Source organism: Brachyhypopomus gauderio, unplaced genomic scaffold (assembly GCF_052324685.1).
Source record: "Brachyhypopomus gauderio isolate BG-103 unplaced genomic scaffold, BGAUD_0.2 sc65, whole genome shotgun sequence".
In the NCBI taxonomy this organism is placed as follows: Eukaryota; Metazoa; Chordata; class Actinopteri; order Gymnotiformes; family Hypopomidae; genus Brachyhypopomus; species Brachyhypopomus gauderio.
The window spans coordinates 523,850-547,601 of NW_027506886.1; the positions used below are offsets into that span (position 1 = coordinate 523,850).

General features: G+C 48.9%; 1 protein-coding gene across 1 annotated transcript in view; it reads right to left on the reverse strand.

Moving 5' to 3' along the window:
• Positions 1-23,752, reverse strand: part of pdlim2 (PDZ and LIM domain 2 (mystique)) — a 41,848-nt gene continuing 18,096 nt past the window's right edge. The window contains exons 4-10 of the mRNA XM_076988986.1: positions 22,579-22,648; positions 21,306-21,433; positions 19,232-19,301; positions 7,013-7,134; positions 2,795-2,934; positions 1,882-1,993; positions 1-1,388 (exon numbers count right to left, since the gene is read on the reverse strand). Of these exons, the coding sequence (XP_076845101.1) occupies positions 1,196-1,388; positions 1,882-1,993; positions 2,795-2,934; positions 7,013-7,134; positions 19,232-19,301; positions 21,306-21,433; positions 22,579-22,648 (835 nt within the window). The 3' untranslated portion in view covers positions 1-1,195. The remainder of the gene's footprint in view (positions 1,389-1,881; positions 1,994-2,794; positions 2,935-7,012; positions 7,135-19,231; positions 19,302-21,305; positions 21,434-22,578; positions 22,649-23,752) is intronic.

Here is a 23,752-nt window from a genome sequence, read left to right on the forward strand (position 1 = left end):
TCAATTCTCAGGTAGATTTATATTTGGAAAATGTAAGGAAAAAGTGGAGAAACAAAGCAAACATTACAGGTGGCGGTACAACTTTCAGCCTTCATCAGACTGGACCAGTTCACCAGAGGCAGCTGTGGGCCCGTGAAGACGCATCACCCATGTGAAGGTCTGGATTGCAAAGGAAAATAACAAAAAAAGCTAAATAATTCACTCTAAATATTCGTTCTGCCTCTCTTTCATAATAGAGAGGGAAATATAGTTAACATCAAGTCCTTTTTACACAGAAACAATGCAGAGACACATGCATCCAAATTAATTCCTGCATGAACACAACGTCCTACACAGAGCACTTTAAAGAAAAAATATATATACATACATACTCATGAAAAAAAATTACTTGTATTATTGCCTTGATATACATCTTCCCTTGAATTACAATGTAAATGAAACGCTAACAAATAGTTATCCAAGTCAGGGATTCCCATAATGTTTTGACCCATTGGAAAATGGATGACAACTATAGACTTCACGTGGTCAAATTCGGGCCACTGGTTGGACAGCCATGGACTACATGGATGTGTTTCAGAAGGGTTTGTTGTTTGTGCATGCGTTTCTGCTTTTGTGTAGGAATAGAAAAATACTTTTAACAGCGATGCATTTAATCCAGAGTGGCGTCAGCCGAGATAAACCTAGAGTCACCTCAGAAAGCATTCAAAGTGACATTCAAAAGTGTGGACACAAACACCAAGGGGGAAGGGGGTAACGCACGCACGCACGCACACACCTCACGTGCACACGCCACACACACACACACACACACACACACACACACACACACACACACACACACACACACACACACACACACACACACACAGCACAGAGGAGACCAGTCCCATGTGAAGTAGTGCCTGTGCTCTTTATCACGGGGAGAAGCAGAAGTGGGAGCCGCTCTATACGTTTCAGTCAGAACCAGCAGAACAAGGATCCATATGAACCTGTGGTGAACCCAAACAAAGCCCAATACAGCGTGTAGGAGTCAGCAGGGGAGAATACGAAACGCTACGGGAGGAGCGCGACCGCACTCGCACGCCGTCACACGACATTCCCGGCCCTCCCTTTTCCAGTCCCAGAGTTCATAGCTGGGCGGAGCATCGTAGCGGGGTCCGGGGACCAGGGAGGGCAGGGCGCGGGCACTGCTGCCTCAGTGGTGGGGCGAGATGGGGTGGCGGTAGCCGGCGCCGGGCCCCTGGTAGCGCTCGCGGGCGTGTTTCTCGCAGAACATCTCGTTGTTCACCCAGAAGTGCCCACGCATCTTGAGGTTCAGGCCGCACTCCGTGCACGTGTAGCACTCCGGGTGACGGTAGCGATCGTCCATGATCCGCACGGCCTGGGTCCTGCCAGAGAGGAAGCAGTAACCATCACTCACAGGCACACATACACACACACACCCCCACATGCATGTAGAAACAGCTCTGCAACACATCCATCAACACCTGGTACTTACTGCACACACCTACTCCACGCCTACAAAACAGATGTGCATCTAACTGCTTTGGGTTATGACGCTGGGAGAAAATGTTAGTGGATACACAAACGCACACACCCACATGGAGCTAATTCTCACGCCCATGTAAAGCCCTGGTGAATGAAGAGAAGGAGTTGTGAAAACAACACTTCCCTGAGGGTTAACCATCCCTGTTAGCACCGAGGGTTAACCATCCCTGTTAGCACCGAGGGTTAACCATCCCTGTTAGCACCGAGGGTTAACCATCCCTGTTAGCACCGAGGGTTAACCATCCCTGTTTCATGCGAGTGTGTGAGAGTGATGGTGGAGAGTGATTTCTGCTGAGGGTAGTATGGAGAATGGTTTGTGCATGTGTGTCTTACACAATGTTGTTGCCACATTTTTCACAATTGTGGAATTTTGCAACTCCAGCAACAGTAGACACAGGCTTGGGTGGGTTTGGGGACAGCTTGCTAGGAAACGTAACTGAAGCATCTGTAATGAAACAACCAGACAATCAATCAGTCAGTCAATCGATCTCATAATTGTAATCACCTGGATCACATTCATTCAGTCTTGATTCTGAATGATATAATTCCCAGTTGATCAGTCATGTGATGTGTAAACAGGAATTGCAAACTATGTGCAAATGTGCAAAATTCTCCACTTCTACTGGTTTAAATGTTTGGATACTCAGAGAGCCTATCCTAACCTTATATGACCAAAAGAATGTTGTAGGTGGAGCAAACGAATATTAAAGAACAAATTGCCCCATTCCTCATGGCTCCACCCCCCAGCTTCTCATGCCGCTGGCTCTTTGGTGCGCCGTAAAGCTGTCAGTGAAGCAGTTTAACTTTGTTTTCAAATGTTCAAACCACTGTACTGTTGGTGAGGTGTGAAGAACGACCACACACACACACACACACACACACACACACACACAAGCAAACAAAACCCAAGGTTAAAGTTTAAGTTCAAGTTAAGCCTCCTAAAGTTGCACATAATACACGTGTCCTGGAGACACACCAGCCCGGGATGTGTCAGGGAGACGTGGCCCTGTGGGCTCGAGTCCTTGGTGGAACAGACAACCGTAGCCGAGGACAACCGGCACGTTGCGCTGACAGACAGGCACGTGCAGCACACACGAACACAGCTGTTGCCATAGAAGCGCTGAAGTGTCTCCGCAGATTATTTTACAGGAGATTTCTGGAATTTGCAGTTGCCGACACCCAATGAGCATTCCTCTAACACATGCCTGTGTGTGTGTGTGTGTGTGTGTGTGTGTGTGTGTCTCACCTTTCTCATCCGCCTCCAGCACCTCCTGCAGCATTTTGAAGGTGTTGGACTGGCGTGGAGCCGAACGCGACTCCTTGTTCTCCTGGATCATCTTGTACACCTCCGAGTCCCGGTCGAACCGCTGCATGGTGAAGTCCGAACTGACACAGACAGGGACAGAGAAGACCGCACGTAAGACCCAGTGTCCATAATCCAAATCAATCATTAACCATTCAGGACCCAGGCCGTGTCTGAGCCGAACCGCAGGGGTGGCGAAAGCATCGCTGGCCAAAGTCCTTTTTTGACGAGAACACGTATTCAGAACAGCAGTATCGCTGGAGTCTAAAGTCTGCGTGGCGGTGACATGTCAAAGGTGAACCGGGACGGCTCACAATCTCCCCATCTTTTGGAAACGGAGACTTCTGTGCCATTCCAGAGTGATGGAAATCGGTATTCATCAGTTGTGGCCCATCACGCGTTATAGACGCTCCACTTACACAAGCTGAGACTGCGGGTGATGAAGAGGGGGGGTGGGGGACGACACTCTGGGTCAGTGGTTAGGCCTCTTGGGAGAGACTGGACTGGCGTATTGATCTGGGCTAATCACCACACAGTCCCGTCATCTTGGAGCGCTAGTTCTTTCCACATATCATAGCAGAACAGATACGTGACATTCTTGGAGTGTGTGGTCATTCCGAAGAGAAGGACAGAGTGACTTAACAGAAAGACCTTTGATGATGTAATGGGGTTAAGAAACAAACACCGAGAGCGAGACAGAGGTTGGGACGCCAGGTTGGGACGCCATGGGTTTTTCCTCACTGCTTGCTAATTTTCCCTACTGCATTCCCAATCTGACGTAATGACGTGTGTGATGCTAATGTCAGAGAGGAACTTGTCATTTTGTGATACTTTCCAGTCATGCCCGTCATCCCAGTTTTAGTCATTTCCACATTACCTTACCGAGAAAGCTACTGAGAGGAGGTGGAGTTGGAGGTGATGAGCCACTGGAAAAAACTGCTACACCTGTGTGAGCTGGATGACATTCAAAGAAAATAGAGAGAGAAAAAAAAAACCATTCCTCACAATGGCACGTGAGGACCTAGCATGGTGGCTAGATGCTCTGCTGCCCACAGAGACACCTGGGATTCATTAATCCCATTTACAACACCTTTCATCTCCTCGTCAACCTGCGACACCTTTCACCCCCTCATCCCTTGCAGTCCGTGTCAGCTTGGAATGCTACTGGGTTTTTTATTTATTTATTTATTTTTTTACACAGATTACTATAAAATTAATCCTGGCTTTCCCCCTGATGCAAGCCTCATACAAGCAATTGTACTGGTGTGTTGTGGTGTCCTGCGGAGTACCGGTGTGGTGTTGTGGTGTCCTGCGGAGTACTGGTGTGTTGTGATTGGCTGCGTGTAATAGCAACGTACATGGTTATGGGGAACGGATTGAAGGTGGTACTGTGTGATCACTGTTCATTTTAAAGCCATGCAGCAAAACTGTGTACGTGTGTGAAGCCAATTAGAGGGCGTTACAGTAGCTGGTCAGCGGGAGATTTATGAGAGCATTCTCTAGATCCACTGAATCCAACCCAGTGTGTCTGGTGGTAAAACGCCTCATGTGTTGGTGGGCCCAATTATCACTGCTGAGTAAGCTACTGCCCAACCTCCATGAACAAACTGCCTGAGGCCAACACACACACACACACACACACACACACACACACAGGTGCTGACTACACACAGGACCTCACACCCATGCTGTGTACAGTATAAACTCAAAGATCCTGATAATGAAGGCCATCACTGATGTGGGTGTTTGCTGATTTACCAGTATTTACCTCATCCAGCTTGTGCGTTATTTTCTCACCTACTTCAGATTGCGACGTTATTAGCAATAACATGGCTAGAGCAGATATTACAGCACTGTGGAAGCAGTCATTACAATGTAGGAAAGCTCCTTCCTGGGATACTCAGGAAAACAGAGATGTGGATTTTTTTTTTTTGAAGGTCACTATTCGAATCCTGTTCCCCACACAATCTTCTAAATTCCCAGAAGGCCCCGGGAGAAGAGCTCTAAGGGCTGGTATGCATCATTATCGTTAGTCAAGAATCAAGCTCTACCTGTTTTCATTTCAAAACAATTCAAACCCCACGTGCTCTTTCTGTCGTTACTCCCGGGATCTTTGCGTTCAGAACAACGGCGAGGTAAACAGGTGCCCAGCTTTTGAACCCAGCCCGGTTCAGGCCGGGCCAACGCAGAGCTCACCCACCTAGCGTGTTCTTCCGTTTGGTCCCCACAGCCTGTGCTATGAGCGGCAGGCTCCGTGGAGCTGGAGGCCAGCCATTGTGGCACATTATTACGTTCCTGGAGTGGACATCCAACCTCACTGGGGCTGAAGGAACGTGTGGGGGACCCCGCGGAAAGAAAGGAAGGCAGCGTCCCAGTGTATGACGCCGGCTGGGCCAACCACCCCAAACCGGCCTGACCGGTGGGCCGGCAGGCTCACGTGAGGGAGCGCTCGCGTGCGTGTTTAAGAATGCATGCGAACAGCAAACAAACTGTGCAGAGTGACAAACGATGACATAAGAGATAGTGGCTGTGCGGAAAGAGCAGGACGGAAAGATGGAGTGAGCAAGCCAGGCCAGAGAAACAAGGAGATACAAGATGGTGAGATCTGGGGAGAGGCTAATCACTAATGTGATGACTAACAACAACCTGTTTGGAAAACTTTCATACGAGAGAGAGAGAGAGAGAGAGAAAGAAAGAAAGAGGCAGTAAATCTCGATTCGGCTGTATGATCAGATCCACAGGCCCGTCCCAGCCTTGTTCTGAGCAACACGCTCCAAATTGAAACCAGATTCAACGACACACTTTCCCCCTTTTCCCTCTCCGAGGCCTCCTCGGGTCTCACGGCAGCCCCATGCTTCTCCTCCTTCCTCTCCCACTTCCTCTCCTCTTCCTCCTCGTGCCCATGCTGCCCGTAGATCGGTGAGGGGCTGTGAGAGTGGTCAGATGGGAAGGAGCTCCAGACTCTCCTCTTAGCCTGAAAGCTGAGGGCCCCGGGCAGCTTCTCGCAACAGTCGTCATGTCGACCCAGCGCTCCTGGGCAGCCTGTGGCTCCTTTGGGTTGCTGGACAGCAAGATCCGTCTCAGGAAAAAACACGTGGCTGAACGGGCTTCAGGCACGAGCCCAGTTTAAACATGGGCCGGCATCGCAACCGGAGAGGAGCCCCCCCCACCACCCCCCACATAAACTGAAAACAGCACTAAAACAGTTTGAGAGACTTACCTCAAAAGCACAAAACAGGTTGAACAAAGAGAAGCTCAGATCTTGCCGAACCTACGAAGGAGTTTCGCACTGAAAACTTCAACGCGCGGCAAGATCTACCCAAAACGGAAACGCAAGGGAATGCAGCCGTGCGTACACGGACATGCAAGCAAAACCGCGCTTCACATGCACACACCCCTCTACTGAGCTGAACAGGGACGGGAAAGAGGAGAGTGTGGAAGGTGTGACTCCCGCCTGCCTCTTATTGGAGCACCAAAAAGTTGGGGGGCGGGTTGAGGGAGATTCCACAGGATTCTATAGGCTGATCATCATAGAGGGAGCAGAGTTGGGGGAGTGTATATGAAAGGGGTGTGTTTGTGTATATGTGGGTGTGTGTGTGTGTTTGGTGTTGAACACTGGGAGCCAGTCAGAGGTTAAAGGGATATAATCCTTTTAGTAGAAAGCAGGAGAAACTTTTAGGAGAAAAGTTTGAAAAGAAGGCCAAGCAGAAAACGACAGAAAGAACAGTGATTAGAGGAGAGTGTGTGTGATGGAGGGAGAATGCGAGAAAGAGAGGGAGAGACACCCATACTGGGATACCTGCCATGTTCGGACTTGTTTAAAGGGCTGACAGAACCCCAACATAAAGCAGCCAAAATAAATCCTGAAACAGCAGTGTGTGAGTGTGTGTGTGTGTGTGTTTTAGTGGGGAAGAGAAATGGACAGCAGGCTTGAATATCAAAAAAAGACCCCAAAAGTCCCCCTGAGGAATCATTTCTATGTAAACATTCACCATGTCAAGAAGATTTATATTACATTAATCTGAAGAGAACTATAGACTAATTACTGTGAAATCTGTACAGACTACGATGTAAAACTGACACACTGTGATATTAGGTCCTATCAGAAAGCAGGACATGTAGGGTCCTTTCAGGCATTTGATGGGGGGCGTATGTGTGTACCTGCGGCGAGGGGACATAGACACATCCCGTTCGACGGGACTGTGAGGCGAGTATCGTCCCGAAGGAGGAGTCGGAGTCCGGCTGGACACGGAGTTACTGCGGAGATCCATGGGTGAGAACTCCTAACGGACACAACAAGCAGAGAGCAGGTGATCCGGTTACAGCCCAAACTGGCCACCATGAGAACACACGAGAGAAGTGTCAAATTCCTATTTATTCCGTCTACGGTAAGCAAATGTTGTTTGTGCTTTGTCCATGCTCTCTCAGGAGTTGTAGTTTCGAGGAAGCAGCTGGAATGTGAAACAGGTTTTAGCAAAGATCACATCAGTTTGCATTAGGATGAGGAACCCCGAGCGAACGTGTGGTCAGCACATGTTGAAAAAACAGTTCTACTGTCTCAGGGCCATACCGAGACACCTGCAGCTGTTTAGAGATGCCAGTGCACATCAGAGGAGTTGAGCAGTGTGCGTGTGTGAGAGAGTGTAAATGTGTCTGAGAGAGAGAGAGAGAGTGTGTGTGTGTGTGTGTGTTCAGCACTTTTATGCAAGGAGATTCATTTAAACTGAAAAACACTCAACAGTACAGAGTACCTATCTCAGTAATTCAGTAAATCTGGTTAGGTAGTGAGTAAAAACATTACAGAAAACCAAGGCCATTAAAAAAACAACCCATATTCAAACCCATATCTATGCACACATACACCTGTCCCACCTGAGGTACTACGAACACAGGCTTCAAACATTAATCTTCCTTCAAAGGATGAGGCATCGGCTCGTAATCCTGACTAAAGCTTTAAGCATGCTCACTCCGTCATTGGCTTGCTGGGTCTCATTGTTCTGGTGTCTTTTGACTGGGAGCTCAGCCGCATTCTTGGCAGCAGACACTCCTATTCTAATCACCCTCACCCTGAAACTCTGTTTCCACACACACACACACACACACACACACACACACACACACACACACACACACACACACACCTCATACCCTGCTTGCATTTGCCTGCTTTTTATCAGAGCACTAGTAGCACATGCTACGATGAAGGACCCAAACGACCTGCTTGCTCCCAGATGTTCAGCTTGGAAAGGGTCACAGCAGCTGATTTGAGGCCAACTCTGCAACGGCTTTCTTTAAGGCGGCACGCAGGTTGTGGGCATGTGGAAACTGTTCCTGGATCAGGGAAGGGCAATATGCACCTGAGGCCCTGGCTGTGCAGGGGCCCAGGCAACGTGCGCTCTCCACCCCACGGAAACGTCGCCCGCCAAGGGGTGTTTCTCACGTGCAGAGGTGGTGATTGATGGCAGTTGCACGCAATTTGGTCTAGAGAAATCCTGGCTGTGAAGTCACCTGTGGTGCATGTGGCAGAGGCTGTATCCTACATCCCAAAACGCATTAGAGACTGGGCTTGGCACACCTAGTGGGAGGGGGAGCGGAAGCATGCGTGAATCAGAGAGATTTGGGCACAAACAGGTGCAAGTGTTCAATCTGACCACTAGAGGGCAATGTCTGCAGACGATTGAGCAGCGAAGAGCATTGGCGATTCTGGCAATTGGTGTATGTAAGTCCATCATAGCCTGTTGTCACAGTCACTTTTTTTCTAACTTATTAGCATCAAATCTGACTGTGTTGTACGTTTCAGCAGACATCAGCAGTAAGGGAGGGAATGAAAACACGACATGTACGGTAAGGTGAAAACACGACATGTACGGTAAGGTGAAAACACGACATGTACGGTAAGGTGAAAACACGACATGTACGGTAAGGTGAAAACACGACATGTACGGTAAGGTGAAAACACGACATGTACGGTAAGGTGAAAACACGACATGTACGGTAAGGTGAAAACACGACATGTACGGTAAGGTGAAAACACGACATGTATGGTAAGGTGAAAACACGACATGTATGGTAAGGTGAAAACACGACATGTACGGTAAGGTGAAAACACGACATGTACGGTAAGGTGAAAACACGACATGTATGGTAAGGTCTTTGAGTGGATCTGCATGAATGTAGTTCTGCAGTTTGTGAAATGGTTCCCCTCCTACAGATCTGGATGAGCACTGGAGAGGTCTGGTTTGTGTGTGTGTGTGTGTGTGCGCGCGTGTGTGTATACATGCATGCGAGTGTACTCGATTTCAAAAGCAGAATGCCTGGTGCACACAGGAGTGTTGCCTGCAACACTGGGAGAGACACAGACAGAGAGATGCAGGGATGCAGACAGACAGACAGGGAGTTGCAGGGATGCAGAGAGAAAGACAGAGAGACAGACAGAGAGAGATGCAGAGATGCAGAGAGACAGACAGAGAGACAGACAGAGAGAGATGCAGAGAGACAGACAGAGAGAGATGCAGGGATGCAGAGAGACAGACAGGGAGATGCAGGGATGCAGAGAGACAGACAGGGAGATGCAGGGATGCAGAGAGACACACAGGGAGATGCAGGGATGCAGAGAGACAGACAGAGAGAGATGCAGGGATGCAGAGAGACAGACAGAGAGAGATGCAGGGATGCAGAGAGACAGACAGAGAGAGATGCAGGGATGCAGAGAGACAGACAGAGAGAGATGCAGGGATGCAGAGAGACAGACAGAGAGAGATGCAGGGATGCAGAGAGACAGAGAGAGATGCAGGGATGCAGAGAGACAGACAGAGAGAGATGCAGTGATGCAGAGAGACAGACAGAGAGAGATGCAGTGATACAGAGAGACAGACAGGGAGATGCAGGGATGCAGAGAGACAGAAAGGTGAAGAGTGTTCTTCCAGTCATTTGGATTCAGCTGTGCGGGCAGGCCTGAAGTCCCGCTAGGACGTGCCGCTGCCTCCAGGATGGAGTGAGTCCCGCGAGGCCAGCCGTCGTGCCCACTCGGGGACATGCGCCGGTGATCAGTTACGATCTCGACAGGCTCGAGAGGAATGCACCTAAACCCAAACAAAGGAAAACGAGCAAAACAAACTCCCAGCCAAGCAGCGAGGGAGGGGGGAGAGCGCAGAAACGCGGGGGCTCCCAGTCCAAACACGCCACTGCCCCTGCCTTATCAGCCCATTAGGCTGCAGCCACTGACCAGAAGATGACCATTAAAATTCAATTGCGTAACCAAACAAATCAGTTTGGCTCTGTTCTTGACCATTTATAGGGCCGTGCATGTTGTTAGCACTGGAATTGGGACATTCCTGTGTGTGTGTGTGTGTGTGTGTGTGTGTGTGTGTGTGAGAGAGAGAGAGAGAGTGTGAGTGTGAGCATGCATGATGATTTACTTTTCTGTCATGATCACAGTCCAACACAAACAGCTCTCTTCCTTAGTTTCTCTCTCTCTCTCTCACACACACACACACACACACACACACACACACACACACACTCACTCTTTTCCTCTGGCTGGCAAAGTTCTGGAAGCCGGATTGTTTTCCATCCTCACTGTAATCAGTGCCTGCAAACAGCTCCAGGACAGTCTTCCCCTCTCCCACTCTCTCCCGCTCTCACACGCACCAGGAGGGGTGTGATGGATGATCGGATCTGGATCCCAGCTTGTAGGCCTGGCTGGTCCACCATGCTCTTCACTCCAGATCCCTGGATCCCTGGGTCACATGCCCACGCCGCCTCCTCCGGTTCTGCTCCATCACACCGCGCTAGGCGCTCAGCTTCGAGTGCTGAGGTGCAGACGCAGGTCTGTCCGACCTCCCCTTTGTGTACTGGTGGAGAATGCAGGACGCACTGCAGTAATTCCACTGTTTATTGTGGAGGGCAGGCCTGACGCCCGGGGCCTGGACACGTGGAGGAACACAGCAGGCCTGGACATACAGCCAGACGGCCAATCAGCACGGCTAGAAATCTGACACATTTGGGGGGGGCACTGATTTTGAAAAGGAAGATCACAGCACAGAACATTCAGACACTGTGCAGGTGCAAGGCTGAGAAGAACGGGGAGAGAGAGTGAGAGAGAGAGAGAGAGAGAGAGAGAGCAAGCTCATGAAAATGTCAGGAAAGAGAAAGTGAACAAACATGAAGTCATGTCATCAGCGACTCGCACACAGGAAGTGGTCTCTAACCAGCCCACAGAGGTCATGAAACACAGGCAAAATGCAAGCAGCCGATTGGACGCTTCCGGCTCCTGCATTATTGCACGGGTAAAGAATGTGCAGACGATCGCTGGCGGCAACCAGCGGCCCGCTGACATTACAGGAAGTTCTTGTATGCTATGAAGTGCACTCGAGTGTGTGTCTACCACTTAATGCCACAGGTCTGCTGCCTATGGCAGAAACCACACACGCACGACCTGCCAGAAAGCCTTGCACCACACATCACACACATGTATGCATGTCCCCCCCCCCCATTCAGGGACTGCCCACTAGGCTCAAATTTACTGGAGGAATGAACGAGGAGAAATGAACAGGAAGAGAAAAGAGCGAGAACGGTGGGCGGGCATCTGTTTCGGTCCGCACAAATGACCTCGGGTGCCATGGCAACACTGGAGGCTTCAAGATACGGAGAGAGAGGTGGGGGGAAAAGCCTGGCAATGGCAAAGAGCTTCAAATCTTCATCATACTTATCATCAACACCCTCGTTTGAAGGGCGGGTGATAAAAGCCTTTCTTCTCTTCTACAGCCTCAGATTATGTGCGGTCATCATGTCGAACTGCTTGTCGCACCAGCTACACTTGTGGCGGGTCTGATGAGAGTTTGGAATGAGGGTGAAACGAGCAATTGGGAGCATTAATTGAGCCGATGGCCTCTGTGTGATCCAGGCAGCCATGTGTGAGAAGAGGGACGCCAGTGTTGCAACACCAAATATGTGCCACTGGAACATAGTCATTAGTCAATGTTTAAAAGATGCACACTGCCTCTAGCTGCACAGATACACAGTGCTGGGCTTGGATTAAAGGGGGGGGGGGGGGGGGGGGGGTCTGTGGGGGTGACGACTCACACTGCTGTGTAGGGAGGGAGCCGCTAGCAGGGGTAATTTACCCAGAAATCCCCTTTCTGCGCTCCTCCCGCAGTGCTTTTGCTGGCCTGTTTGATCTGCCCACGTCCTTAAAGGGCAGGTAAAGCGTGCTGGTGTGACGCGGAGAGAAAGGGCGCACCCTGCTGCGCGCCACAGAAAGAACCCCCCCCGCTGGCTGCCGTCGATAAGCAGATCAAATCAAAGGTCACGTTTTTAAATGCAAAACCCTTGGCTTGGCTCACATTTAAGCTCAGAGAGAGACAGAGAGACAGAGAGAGAGAGAGAGAGAGAGAGAGGCTGAAATGAGGAGTGATTGTAGCTCTGAGTAACACGTCCCGTACTGACCTCATTAGCCATATGGTCCCGGTTAAGGTTTTGGACATCAACCTCTTCTCTCCCCACTAACTTCACTCTTTAATATGGCACACGAGCACGGCCTACAGGGCAGTTACGTTCATGCCATCTAGCCTGTGCAAACATGCGTCTTGCTCACGGAGGGAGAAAGATGTGCTTTTGGGGGGCTGTGACAGTACTACGAGCCATTTTTGGGTAGATACAGTGAATTGCATGCATTGTGGGGTACTGTAATACTTGAACATGTTTCATCTGATGCCCATAGCTACACTATGCGTGTCTCCGGTGGGGTGGAAGGAAAAGTAACACTGATCTTGGATCAGCTCCAAGCTTAATGAAAGCAATTATGTGGTAAAGAACAGCTCATCCCAGACATAACACATAGCCTCAGCAAGAATACTCAAGGCACTCTGGTTCATACCAGGGTTATGAGGGTTCAAGAGTTAAGGAGTTACAATGTTAGTTTTCTTTAATGTTCTTCTCTGTATAGCTGCTGCATATACACGCCACATGTCCTGTAGGTGTAGTGTGTGCGTGTGCCGTTTGGAAAGAGAGCTCAGTCCGAGACCTGCGGGAGCTTCACCGCTGGCACAGTTAACCAGTGGAGCAGATAAACTGCCAGTGTGCAGAGATGACGGATGGAGGGTGGAGAATGAGGAGACTGATGGAGGGATGAGGTTGAGCACATTGGCTAGCCTGCCGCCCTCACCCTCTCGTACGTCTGAGGCCCTGCATGGCTGTCACAGCGAGGGAGTCGTCCTCCCCAACCCCCCTCTCTCTCTCTCTCTCTCTCTCTCCATCTGTCCTTTCAGCTCTCTCCATCTCTTACATTCCTCTACTGTGTTTGGACCGCTGCATTCTCCTTCCTATAAGCTGGTCTATGCTAGACTGCCCCCCACCAGCACTGACGAGGACCCCCCCACCCAAGAACCCTCCACCCCCTGAAGACCCCCCCCTCCTAAACCATGGGGGTCTTCAGGGGGTGATCATCAGAGCCATGATCATCAGAGCTACACAGCACCGGAACAGGAGCTCAAGAGCAATGAGCTGATTCATGAATCGCTCCAGGTGTGTGAGCATGCTGGGTGGTCCCAGACCAGTCACCTGGACTGGACCAGGACCTGTGGGAGGGGCGTCACCAACCAGAGATCAGTTCATGGGGGAGGGGCCAACGGTTGCAGCTGCAGGGGGTGCTTGAGACTGCTTAGGACAATTTATTCCCCTGGAAATCTCGCTGCTGTGTGACAAAAGTCTCAGGTGATGGTCTAAAGCTGCAGTTTTATTTTAGACCCTTTTTTAAAGGGAGAGTTTTCAGTGCAGCAAACTGAAGACAAAAAAATCTTAAATCTTGGTTATTTTGGCAACCTTCGGAATGTTGACATACCACTCAGGCAGATTCCATTAAACTGCACCAAAAATCATAAAACAGGCCCCATGTGCGGAGAGCCAAGAGCCTCCCCTCTGAACGCTGGCAGCCACGGGGCCCTCAGCCTTCCTGGGAGGGGGCGTGTGGGCGGGGTCATCCGAGCAGCGCCAGCATCACTCTCCACCTCCGCGGAGAGCACAGCAAGTCAGAAATCACAAGGGCGAAGGATGACACACGTAAAGAGAGGCTGGACACACCCCTAGATGTTACCAGCAGGGACTTGGGAATCAAACAGAGCTTTAAAACACACACACACACACACACGCTGGCACTTGTGCACGCATGAACGTAGAGTGCCAAGATAAATAAAGAGGGGCCTGACTTAAGACCAACCTGGACTACAAGGCGTCTCCTAGTATCTTCACAGACGTGGAAAGAGAGCTGCATGTGTGCCTGTATGTGTGCGTTCTGTGTGAAATAGAAAGGAACATATCCTGTGGTTTGAGACGGAGATCTGGAAGAATACTCAGTTATTCCCATCTTCCAAATTTCTCTAAATAGATGGAAGAGAGGAGCAGCATTTTAATGGAAGGAGAGAGGTCCAGCACTTTGGAGAGAAGTTCAAAAGTTATTGATAGTTAACTGCACACGCAGGCTCCATCCCAACACCACAGCTAAATGCTCCACAGTGCCACACCCCCTCCTCGAAAACCACACACACACACACACACACACAAGCAAGAGTTTCTCAGAGAGGCAGAAGGGAAACGACAGAGAGGGAAGAGTTCACTTCCTTCGAATAAAACCAAAATAACAGATGATGAGAAATAATGGAGACGCGAGAAGGACGGGCGGCCCATAATGCACCAGGGCGGGTGAGACGCGGCCGCACTCGCTCCCCGTGTGCGTATGCCACTTTGGAGGGACAGGGACGGTGGTCAGCGGCTAACTCGCCGGCGTATTTATAGAGTCCTCGAGTCCTTCCGCAGGATGTGGCCTGCCGCTATGGCAACTCTTGGTTACCGCATGCCGGTTGCTGCGGGTCGACCAGCAGGGATTTGGGTTGCTATAAAGGGATGGCGGGAAGGAGCCGCGGCCGGCCAGAGCCGGGGGTGGGTTTGGCGAGGGGATCCGCGACGGGACCCGGGACGGGACCCGCGCCCGGCCGAGTCGGAGGCCTACGAGACCTCGTGAGAGTGGGTGGGAAGGCAGGTTATACGGCTGGGCCACCTGCATCTCTGAAGTGTGTGGCGAGGTTACACCAGCGCAGGGCTTGTGTGTGCTGGTCAACCCCACACACGCTCCCCCACGCAGGGGAGCTGGAGCACCTGCCCTCAGTTGCCACACGGGACAGCCAAGAGGTCCAGAAATATTTTTATCCCAAATGTCTATACAAACACCAATACTCCATTAAAGTAATTCATACTTCATTCAACCCAAATCTGCAGACTGTATTTAAGAGACACCTTAAGATGGCATCTTTTTTTCTTTTTTTAAGATTTCCTTCATAACAAATGTCCCTCGAGGACTAGAAAGTGTCTGCTTTGACGGGGCCTGCGGTTCGGTTTGCTCTTCATCCGAGAACGGTGCTGTGGACTCTGGAACCACTTCTGCATCGGGCCTCATTTGTAGGAGTCTGGTCCGGGGCCCAAGCACCAGCAGACGTGTACCGGGGTTAGAGAACTGTGCGGAGATGAAAGGCTCTTCCAAGACAAAAGACAGAGGGCAAGAAGAACACGGGCGCAGAGCAGGACGCAGTGAGCCGACGTCGCTCGCATGAAAAGAAACCGCAGGAAATGTAACGTCCGCCCACGACAGGAAGAGAAAGAGAGGCAGAGAAAGATTACAACAAGATCTCTAGTGTTGCTGCTCTTGAAGCTTCTGGGAAGCGGCTCCTTCTCCGTTGCGCTCTCTCTGTCCTGGGGGGTCAAGCCAGCAGAGGACGCATATTTAAAGGCACTCTGTTCAAGCTTTCAACGCTTTCCACGGCCACCTTCTCACAACGTCCGGTATCAAATCTGGGCCAAAGCAGCGTGTGAACGATTGAACGGGTAATAGAAACACGAGAGCGAGGTGTTCCAACTAATACTGTGAGGATTTGGAAATCAGAATATGTTTGCAAATTTTTGAAAGCTCTCTGTGCCTGAAGAGCTCTTTAAAGGCAGGGAGTGATGTAGCAGATGGGTGGCTGGTGTCAGGACGGCTCTGTAGGAGCAGGAGGGGCTTCAGCTTCGGTAATTGGGCGGCGAGGCCCGAGTTTGACGCGCGTTGGTGATACCACGGGGTGAGTTACTAGCCAATAGGGAGCAGCATAGACAGAGAAGCGAGTCACTGAGACAAGGGTGGACTAGACCAATAAAAGCAAACGAAGAGACAAAGAGATGAGGGAGAAAGGAGAGAGCGATTGTGTGTGTGTGTGTGTGTGTGTGTGTGTGTTGTAATAGTCACACTGGTACAAAGGCCACCTTTGTGCATCTGCTGATTTTGGGTCATTGGATGGAGGAGGAGGAGGAGGAGGAGGAGGAAGAGGAAAGAGCTTGGGCAGGGTTAAACCAGGCGGGGTGGAGGGGGGACACCTCCCCCACTCGTCTCTACCAGGCCCTGGTGTACAAGGCCTGGCCTGTGCCTCTCCGACGGACGGGAAAGCCAACACCACACACCCAGAATGCCTTGCATCAGAGCCCCTATTGTACACGCCACTTTTCTCAGGATACCCTACACCCTGCAATGCCTGACTAATGGATACACCCTCTTTAGCTTTTTAGCCCTCTCCTTCTCAGTCTTGTAAAGGGCTCTTAAAATGGAGTTTTCCCACTTTACCCAGTCCCACTCTGGCTGAAGAGCGAATGGAAAAGCTTTTTAGCCAGAACGCTAGAATGTGGCCCATCACCTGATCCTTCAACACTACGTCTCGCACCATATACATTACACAGAGAACAGTGAAGGCAACTTGGGCCCCTGATGTACATGGAGTGTGTGTGTGTGTGTGTGTGGGCATGTACATGGATTTCCACTAGTAGCTACGACCTCGCCAAACCTCACGTCATGTCCATGAAGCGAAAGCCACACAAGGGAGCTCTGGGAACAGTGTGTGTGTGTGTGTGTGTGTACGCGCAGATATATGCTGGAACTAGAGGAACTCGCAGTACTTTTCCTGCAAATTGTACAGCCAAACCACAAGCATGAGATGAGAAGTTTAGGAAAAAGCTTTTTCAGTTTATACTGTACAACTTCATACCAGGAAAAAGAACAAAAAAGGTACAGCAACACCTGATGCCACATACACTGTGTATCTGTTGCATTACTGAAATCAGAATACCGTTATGGCCAATCCAAATATTATTTTGTGTCATTTCTGACAACATACGTTCTTTATTTTCAGTTTGTCCACTCACTCATGGGCGGACACACACACACACACACACACACACACACACACACACACACACACACACACACACACACACACACACACACACACACACACACACACACACACACACACACACACACACACACACACACACACACACACACACACACCGAGCTCTCCCAGGAGAGTGTTTTTTGGATGCCTCAAGTTCTTGACACTGAGCAAGCTGAGGGCCCAAATATGTGAATGCTCCCTGAAGAGATCAGAGGAAAAGCAGAATTAGACAGAGAGAGAGCGAGAGAGAGACAGAGAGAGAGAGAATGAAGGGATTTCAGTTTTGGGATGAAAAACGAAATGAGAGGGTGAGCGGATCGTTGCAAGTATGCACAGGCATCAAGGCGAGCGTCGCAGGAATTCAGGCGAGTGTGGCGGGCCTTTTGGGCACCACGCAGAAATCCTTTTCCCCTCTGCCCTTCCTGGACCCCCAGATACCCCAGAGCCCGTCTGAAACGGCCCCCGCCTCGCAGAGCCCCTGCAGCACACGGCCGCCCTCCTGTCTGCATTCCTTCTGCTGATGATGAGGGCCGTTTGTGAGAGCGCGAAGGGGAGAGGGATGCTCCCTGGACCCCAAACCCATCGGTCGGCAAAAACCCGCCACCGATTCCGGCTTTTCACTGTAGTTCCATCGGCTACCATTTTACATGCAGTTTGTTATTTAGGATCTGAAGGCTCTCAATGGCAGGAACACGTTGGCACTACCGCTCCGTCGTAAGAGGCATCGTTTAGAGTGAGAGGAACAACGGCAAAGCCGTGGTGGTCGCTGGCTGATGGAGAGGGGTATGAAGAGGGCGTTGGCAGTAAATCTTCACGCTCATCTCCTTAACGGATGAGCTGGCTTCATGAGGGCCCACTGATGAGCGAGGGTTAGTCTTGCCGTCACAGCAACTGCCATGTTGACAGTTTTAAAGGTGCATGATCATTGTTATGGCCACAGTGTAGATCTTGAGAGTTTAGATGAGGAACTAAAGATCCCATATTTAGCCTTAATCCAGATCAGAAACTGAAAACTGGTTCTGTCACTTCAGAGCGGGTTTTATTGTGCCAACAGAGATATGGCAGAGAAAAACTGGTTTGACAGCTAAATAGGTGAGGTCGTCTGACTCCTCTCCTTCTCAAACCCAATCAGCTTGCCAGCTTTATAGCCAATGACATAATATATTAACAAACCCTAATTCCAAAGATTAGCCAGAAACCGTTATCACGGCGATCTGTGAGCATGACGACAGGTCTTGTGACCTCATGACCACCTGCTGGAAGAGCTCAATTTCTTATGCCTGGGCCATCGTAATGCTACTGAGGTTAACAGGACACGTCACCCAGTGTATGTTTATTTAAGCCAGTTATGGACATCAAAGAGGAATTCCACAGCATCATTGGTTTGTCTTTAATTCACACGGACAATAAAGAAATTAAGCAAAGGAGAAGTAATATATAACGAACTTCATTCCATTTACATTTTAATGTGCAAAGCACTCCAAAAATGATCGGAATGCTATCAGCTATCAAAAGGTCAGTGGCTGTTTTTTCCACTTCCGTCAGCCGTCTCCATAAGATTTCTGTGGGAGTTGGTGAGTATAACATAGCTCACATATCTTGAACTGAACTTTCCCACAACATAACTCACTCTATATTAGCTTATGTAGTACGCGCATAACTCACGCTCGGACTCTCCCTCCAACTTGTTATACATCTTTGTCCACTCTCTAGCAAGGGAATTATATGAGCATATCGCATGCTAGCAGATTAGCATTGCTCAATTTGACTGGATGTAGTGATTAATAAGGCCACTGCCACTGGAGAAAAGTTAAAGGTCATTTCTCCTCAGCACTCCCTCACACTGATCATCTGAATTAACAGTTTACATTACGATGAAACGACAACTCAATCAACCAACCAATCTGACATGTACAGTCCCTCAGCCCACTAGAAAACAGACCTGCTATCCACTCTGGCGGAGTTGAGGGTATAACTATAAAGAGATTTTATATAACTCTGTTTGCCAATCTCTATTTTCACAGTATTCAGGGTCGGGCATTCACAAGGATGCATCAAGTCTGATCCAATTGGAGGATATATTGCTACCTAGTACTTTCTAGACTTGATGTGGTTGATGAAGGTTTCTTACCTGAGAAAGTGGTCTGGACAGCCTGTAACTGCTGGTTTTCTCTTCGGGAGACCAGGAGCGGAGCAGCAGGCTAAAAGTGAAAATAATTACCATTAAACTACTTAGGACTCTAAGGTCAAGCCGCTGTTTAGAAGTTACAACTCGATCCCCGTTGGAGAGAATGAAGTGAACTGGAGAAGATGTGAAATGCGGTGGTAATGCACAAACCACAGCTGGATATTTTGGGTTGATTTTCATTTATTCAGGCAGGCAGGAATGGAACAAAGAGATGTAAACACGAGAACAAGAGTAGGAAAAGGCTAAAACTTCAGCATGGAAAAAAGAAAAAAAGAAATAGTGTTTGTATTCCTGGCAATAGCGATTGCTCCCAAATTGCTCTGTGGCAGCACTGGCTATTTGATTTGATCGTTTTACAGCTTGGCCATGGTGGGTTTGGAATATTCTAATCAAAGCTAAAACTGCTTTGCCTCTTACCATTTCAGTAAACACTATTTTGGCAAAGAACTGACGTTTGAAAGACAAAACTCGTCTCAGCTGTTCTTAAAGCGTGGTTTGTAATATGGTCTGCTGCTTATGCCAACTTATGCTAGATAACTAACTAACAAACCCTGAGTCAACCATCATTTACGTGACTTTATTCCTCAGTGAATCTCAAAAGGACCAGTGTCACAAAGGCCAAATCAGAATGTGCCTCTCAGAGAGAAGGCCAGCCATAACAGTGCTGGCCTAAGGTGTGTGTGTGTGTGTGTGTGTGTGTGTGTGTGTGTGTGTGTGTGTATGTGTGCGTGTGTGTGTGAGCAAGCACCCAACAAGACCTGGTTCTGTTCACTTAATGGCTTCACCACTTCAAGTGTAACTCCCGTTTCATTACAGCTTGAATCAAAGAACAGTAATTTCTCTCTAACCATCTCATCCGATTTAGTTTCGAGGCATTTTCGCATCCTGACAGAGGCCAAGGTGGATTTGGGGCATTTGATCCATCAACTGCCAAATGGGTTAGAAATAAGAGAAGGATATTTTCTTAGCTTAGGCTGCCCTGTTATTGAAATATGCTTTCTATTTATACAGCTGAGGACTTGTTGAAGTAATTGCAGTAATATAATTATAGTAATAAAGCATAAGTCACAGACATATCGGTAGCACATTTGACCAAGACATGCTTGGCTGCTTCTGACTGAGCAGATGAGAAAAATGGATAACGTAAAAAAGAGAGAACAAAGTAGCTGGGGGGTAATGCAATCAATGTTCCCAATCTACGCGATGGATGCAGCAGTTGGAAATGGACACGAATAGGAAGTTAAACTAGACAGGCCTAGTTTTCTGGGCCACCATCAGCTCTGCAGCATTTAACATGGAGGTGTCAAAAGTACGACATCTGAGACAAGGAAGCATAGAATTTCGTTTGCCTTCTTTCACTGCTGAGAATGAGGTCTCACCCATGAGGTTCATGGATGCCTGCTACGTTGTAAGATATTTCGCAAGAGTACTTTAATATCGGTATACTTTGTGTTTTGCAACTGTTAATTATAGCCAATTACAGGCATTTTTGACCAAACTGGAACTGCATTAGGCATTACCTGAATTTACTGGCAGGTTGAATTCTTGAGTAAGCTAAAACTTCTGAACTTACGAGTCATTCAACAGAAAAGTATTTACGGAGGGCCATGGGTTAGCAGGTTCGAGCCTCATGCTTACTAAAGAAGGCGGTTAGTATTTTTGTCCGAGTGTGACTGCCACTGTCTCAGAGCAGCTCAAAGATGTGGTGCTTCTCATGGTCCAAATGAACCGGACGCTACTGTACCCTCCCTGGTTGGGTGTTGTCGCTAGACGGGGGAGAGCTAGGTAACAAGTCAGTAGATGGGAAATGCCATAACGGCCAAAAGGTGGGAGAAATACAAGGCGGAGAAAACCTTGAGTCCCTCAAGGTTCAATCTTAAGCTCTAGTGTTGTGTCTCAATCCTAAATTATGCTAGTTAGTCCAAGTGTACATAGTGCTAGGACTATTTTAGCTTGCGTAATTATGGAATTACATAATTCCTTAAGCGTGCAGTACAGTAGCGTGGTGGGGTTGTACCTCTTGTTGTTGGTGGGAGTGATCCTGTCATTGTCTGAGGAGTAGGGGCCCGGAGAGAGGGACGCTGGGCTGGAGATGGAGTACTCCCTGTAGTTCTGGTTCTCATCCCGACTCACCTGCACAGCCTCCTACGACACCAGAAGGAAAACAGCACCACCCATAACAGGATGAGTCTTCGTCAACAGGTAGCAACAATTCCGACGCAACTGTGCCGTAAATAAGATGCCAAAAGGCAAAAGGGCTTCAGCTCTGAAAACTGAGAAACGTGGCTTGCATTACTCCTCGTCAAGTTCTCGCCAACTGAGACAAGCGGGTTCAAACTGTGCCAGAACTACTGTACACAAATCTACAAACTCAGCAGCCTGATAACGGACAGCTTCATCTACCTCGCTCTTAATTTTCACCCTTGGGCTTCACAGAGCTCCTTCAATTACCACGGAGGGCCATGGGCAGCCCCTGTAGGGAGATAAAGGGCAGGAACTGGGCCTGATTTATGACATTCTCAGGTTCCTTCCCCATGTCTCACTGCCCTGGGCATGTTGTGTTACGGTCACACAGCCAAAAAAAAAAAAAAGGGAGATTCATACTATGTGTAATTTCAGCTCATCTAGACAATCTATAAATTGCAGCTAAGCAGACAGATATTTGTCTTGCTTACATAATGGGAAGCAGATATTCTCTTTAGCTATGTGGATCGAAGAAAAAAACCCAACAACTGCTACGTTTCTAGACAAGAACAGTCTTGTTGAGAAAATAGCTACGTATAATTCGGGGTGGTCAGACTGTTTCGATTAACGTTAGATTCATATCTCTATGGGTTTAAAGTTGTCAAACACACAATAAATAAGGATCAATATCATGTAAACGTTGGGCACGAGAGATGCACAGAACAGTCTAGTCTACGGCAGCAGAATTAGCCTGAATGATTATTAGAGCTACTATGGCTGTTCTGAGCCGGTCCCATAGCGGAATGGAAGGCCTAGCGAGGAGTTACTTCCACAAATAAACTGACAAGCAGTCTAAACCAGCTAAGAACATGGACTTTAGGTACACGCCATGGGACAGCTGATGACCACCCAGCAACACTCAAGCAGAGTGTTGCTGTCTGAACAAAATTGTTAATTACAAATGGAATGCATTTATATCATGTGTGTCTTCAAAGAGTTACACATAAAGAACTTTCCATTCCCTGGATTTACAGTTTGTTTGGGGCATACGAAAGCATTCAGCAGTTCATAAAGGTCATAAAGGCCAAATTTCACTGGATGCCTACCTGGAAACGGCCCACCAGTTGCTCCGTAGAATTGATCCCATTGGTCTGTCCAGGACTGGCTGGGGGTGGCCTGTATTGAGAAAGATGGTGAAGGAGTTCAGATGCCTTAAGAGACACTGGCATTGCCTAAGGTAAATGTTCCTGCCAAGTTCAGGTTCTCGTGAGCATATTCATGTACAGACTTATGCCCCCCGACAACGTGGACATGATACTAGATGCTTTCTCTTTGTCTAGAGGCTTTCTTCACAGACTTTCAGTAATGTCTTTCTTCAGGGATGGGGAGGGGGGGGGGGTCCCCTTTGACCTCATGGTTGCAAATAACCTGTGGAAAACGTCATTTTTTAATGACACGTGGAAAACTGAAAAGCCGTCGATCAAATCAGACAACCAGGGCTTGTTTAAACATTCAGTGTATAGTGACAAATGTTTATGTGTCTTAAAATTAATCACTGCACTTACGAGGGACAAAATAAGCCTTGTTGGTTTTACGGAGAAGGAGCACTACACAAGGGTCTAATTCAGAAGCAACGCTCAGTGTCCAGAGGATGTTGAAGGATCTTGGTGAACCACAAATCTCCATTTTACAGAGAGAAAGAGAGAGCCATGAAAAATAGTATATAAAAGACATGTATCCAGGTGAAGTAATCTGAATTAATTTTGGAATCAATTTGTTCTCAACCCGTTTTTGTTACCAACGAAGGGCTGAAGCAGACCTTGGGCCTTCGTTTTTGTTGCACTTTGGTGCAATTCTAACCTACCAGTCTGCTCCAAACACTTTGGACACGTACACTTCCAATGAGTGCGAGGAGCTTAGAAATGGAGGTACCTCCCAGAATCTGCTGCTGCTACTTTTAACGAGACACACGGCATCTGAACTGGATCGACACGCTGCGGCCCGAGTCCTGCAGGGCTGACGTAGGTCCGTCTCCATCCTTCCCTTTCACTCGCTCGGAGCTTCACCACACACACCAGCTCGGGGCTTCCCGCTCTCCTCCACCCCTCTATCCACCCGCCGGTCATTCCTGAGGCGGTGCCCGAAGGGGCTGGAACTGGGCTGTGCCGATGCCAGACTGCAGTAGCAAACGGCATCTCGGGATAGAGAAACTAAGAGCAACCTTGCCCCAGTTTTGAACAAACATGCCATATTTAGGCTGGAGATATCTCTTGCCAATAA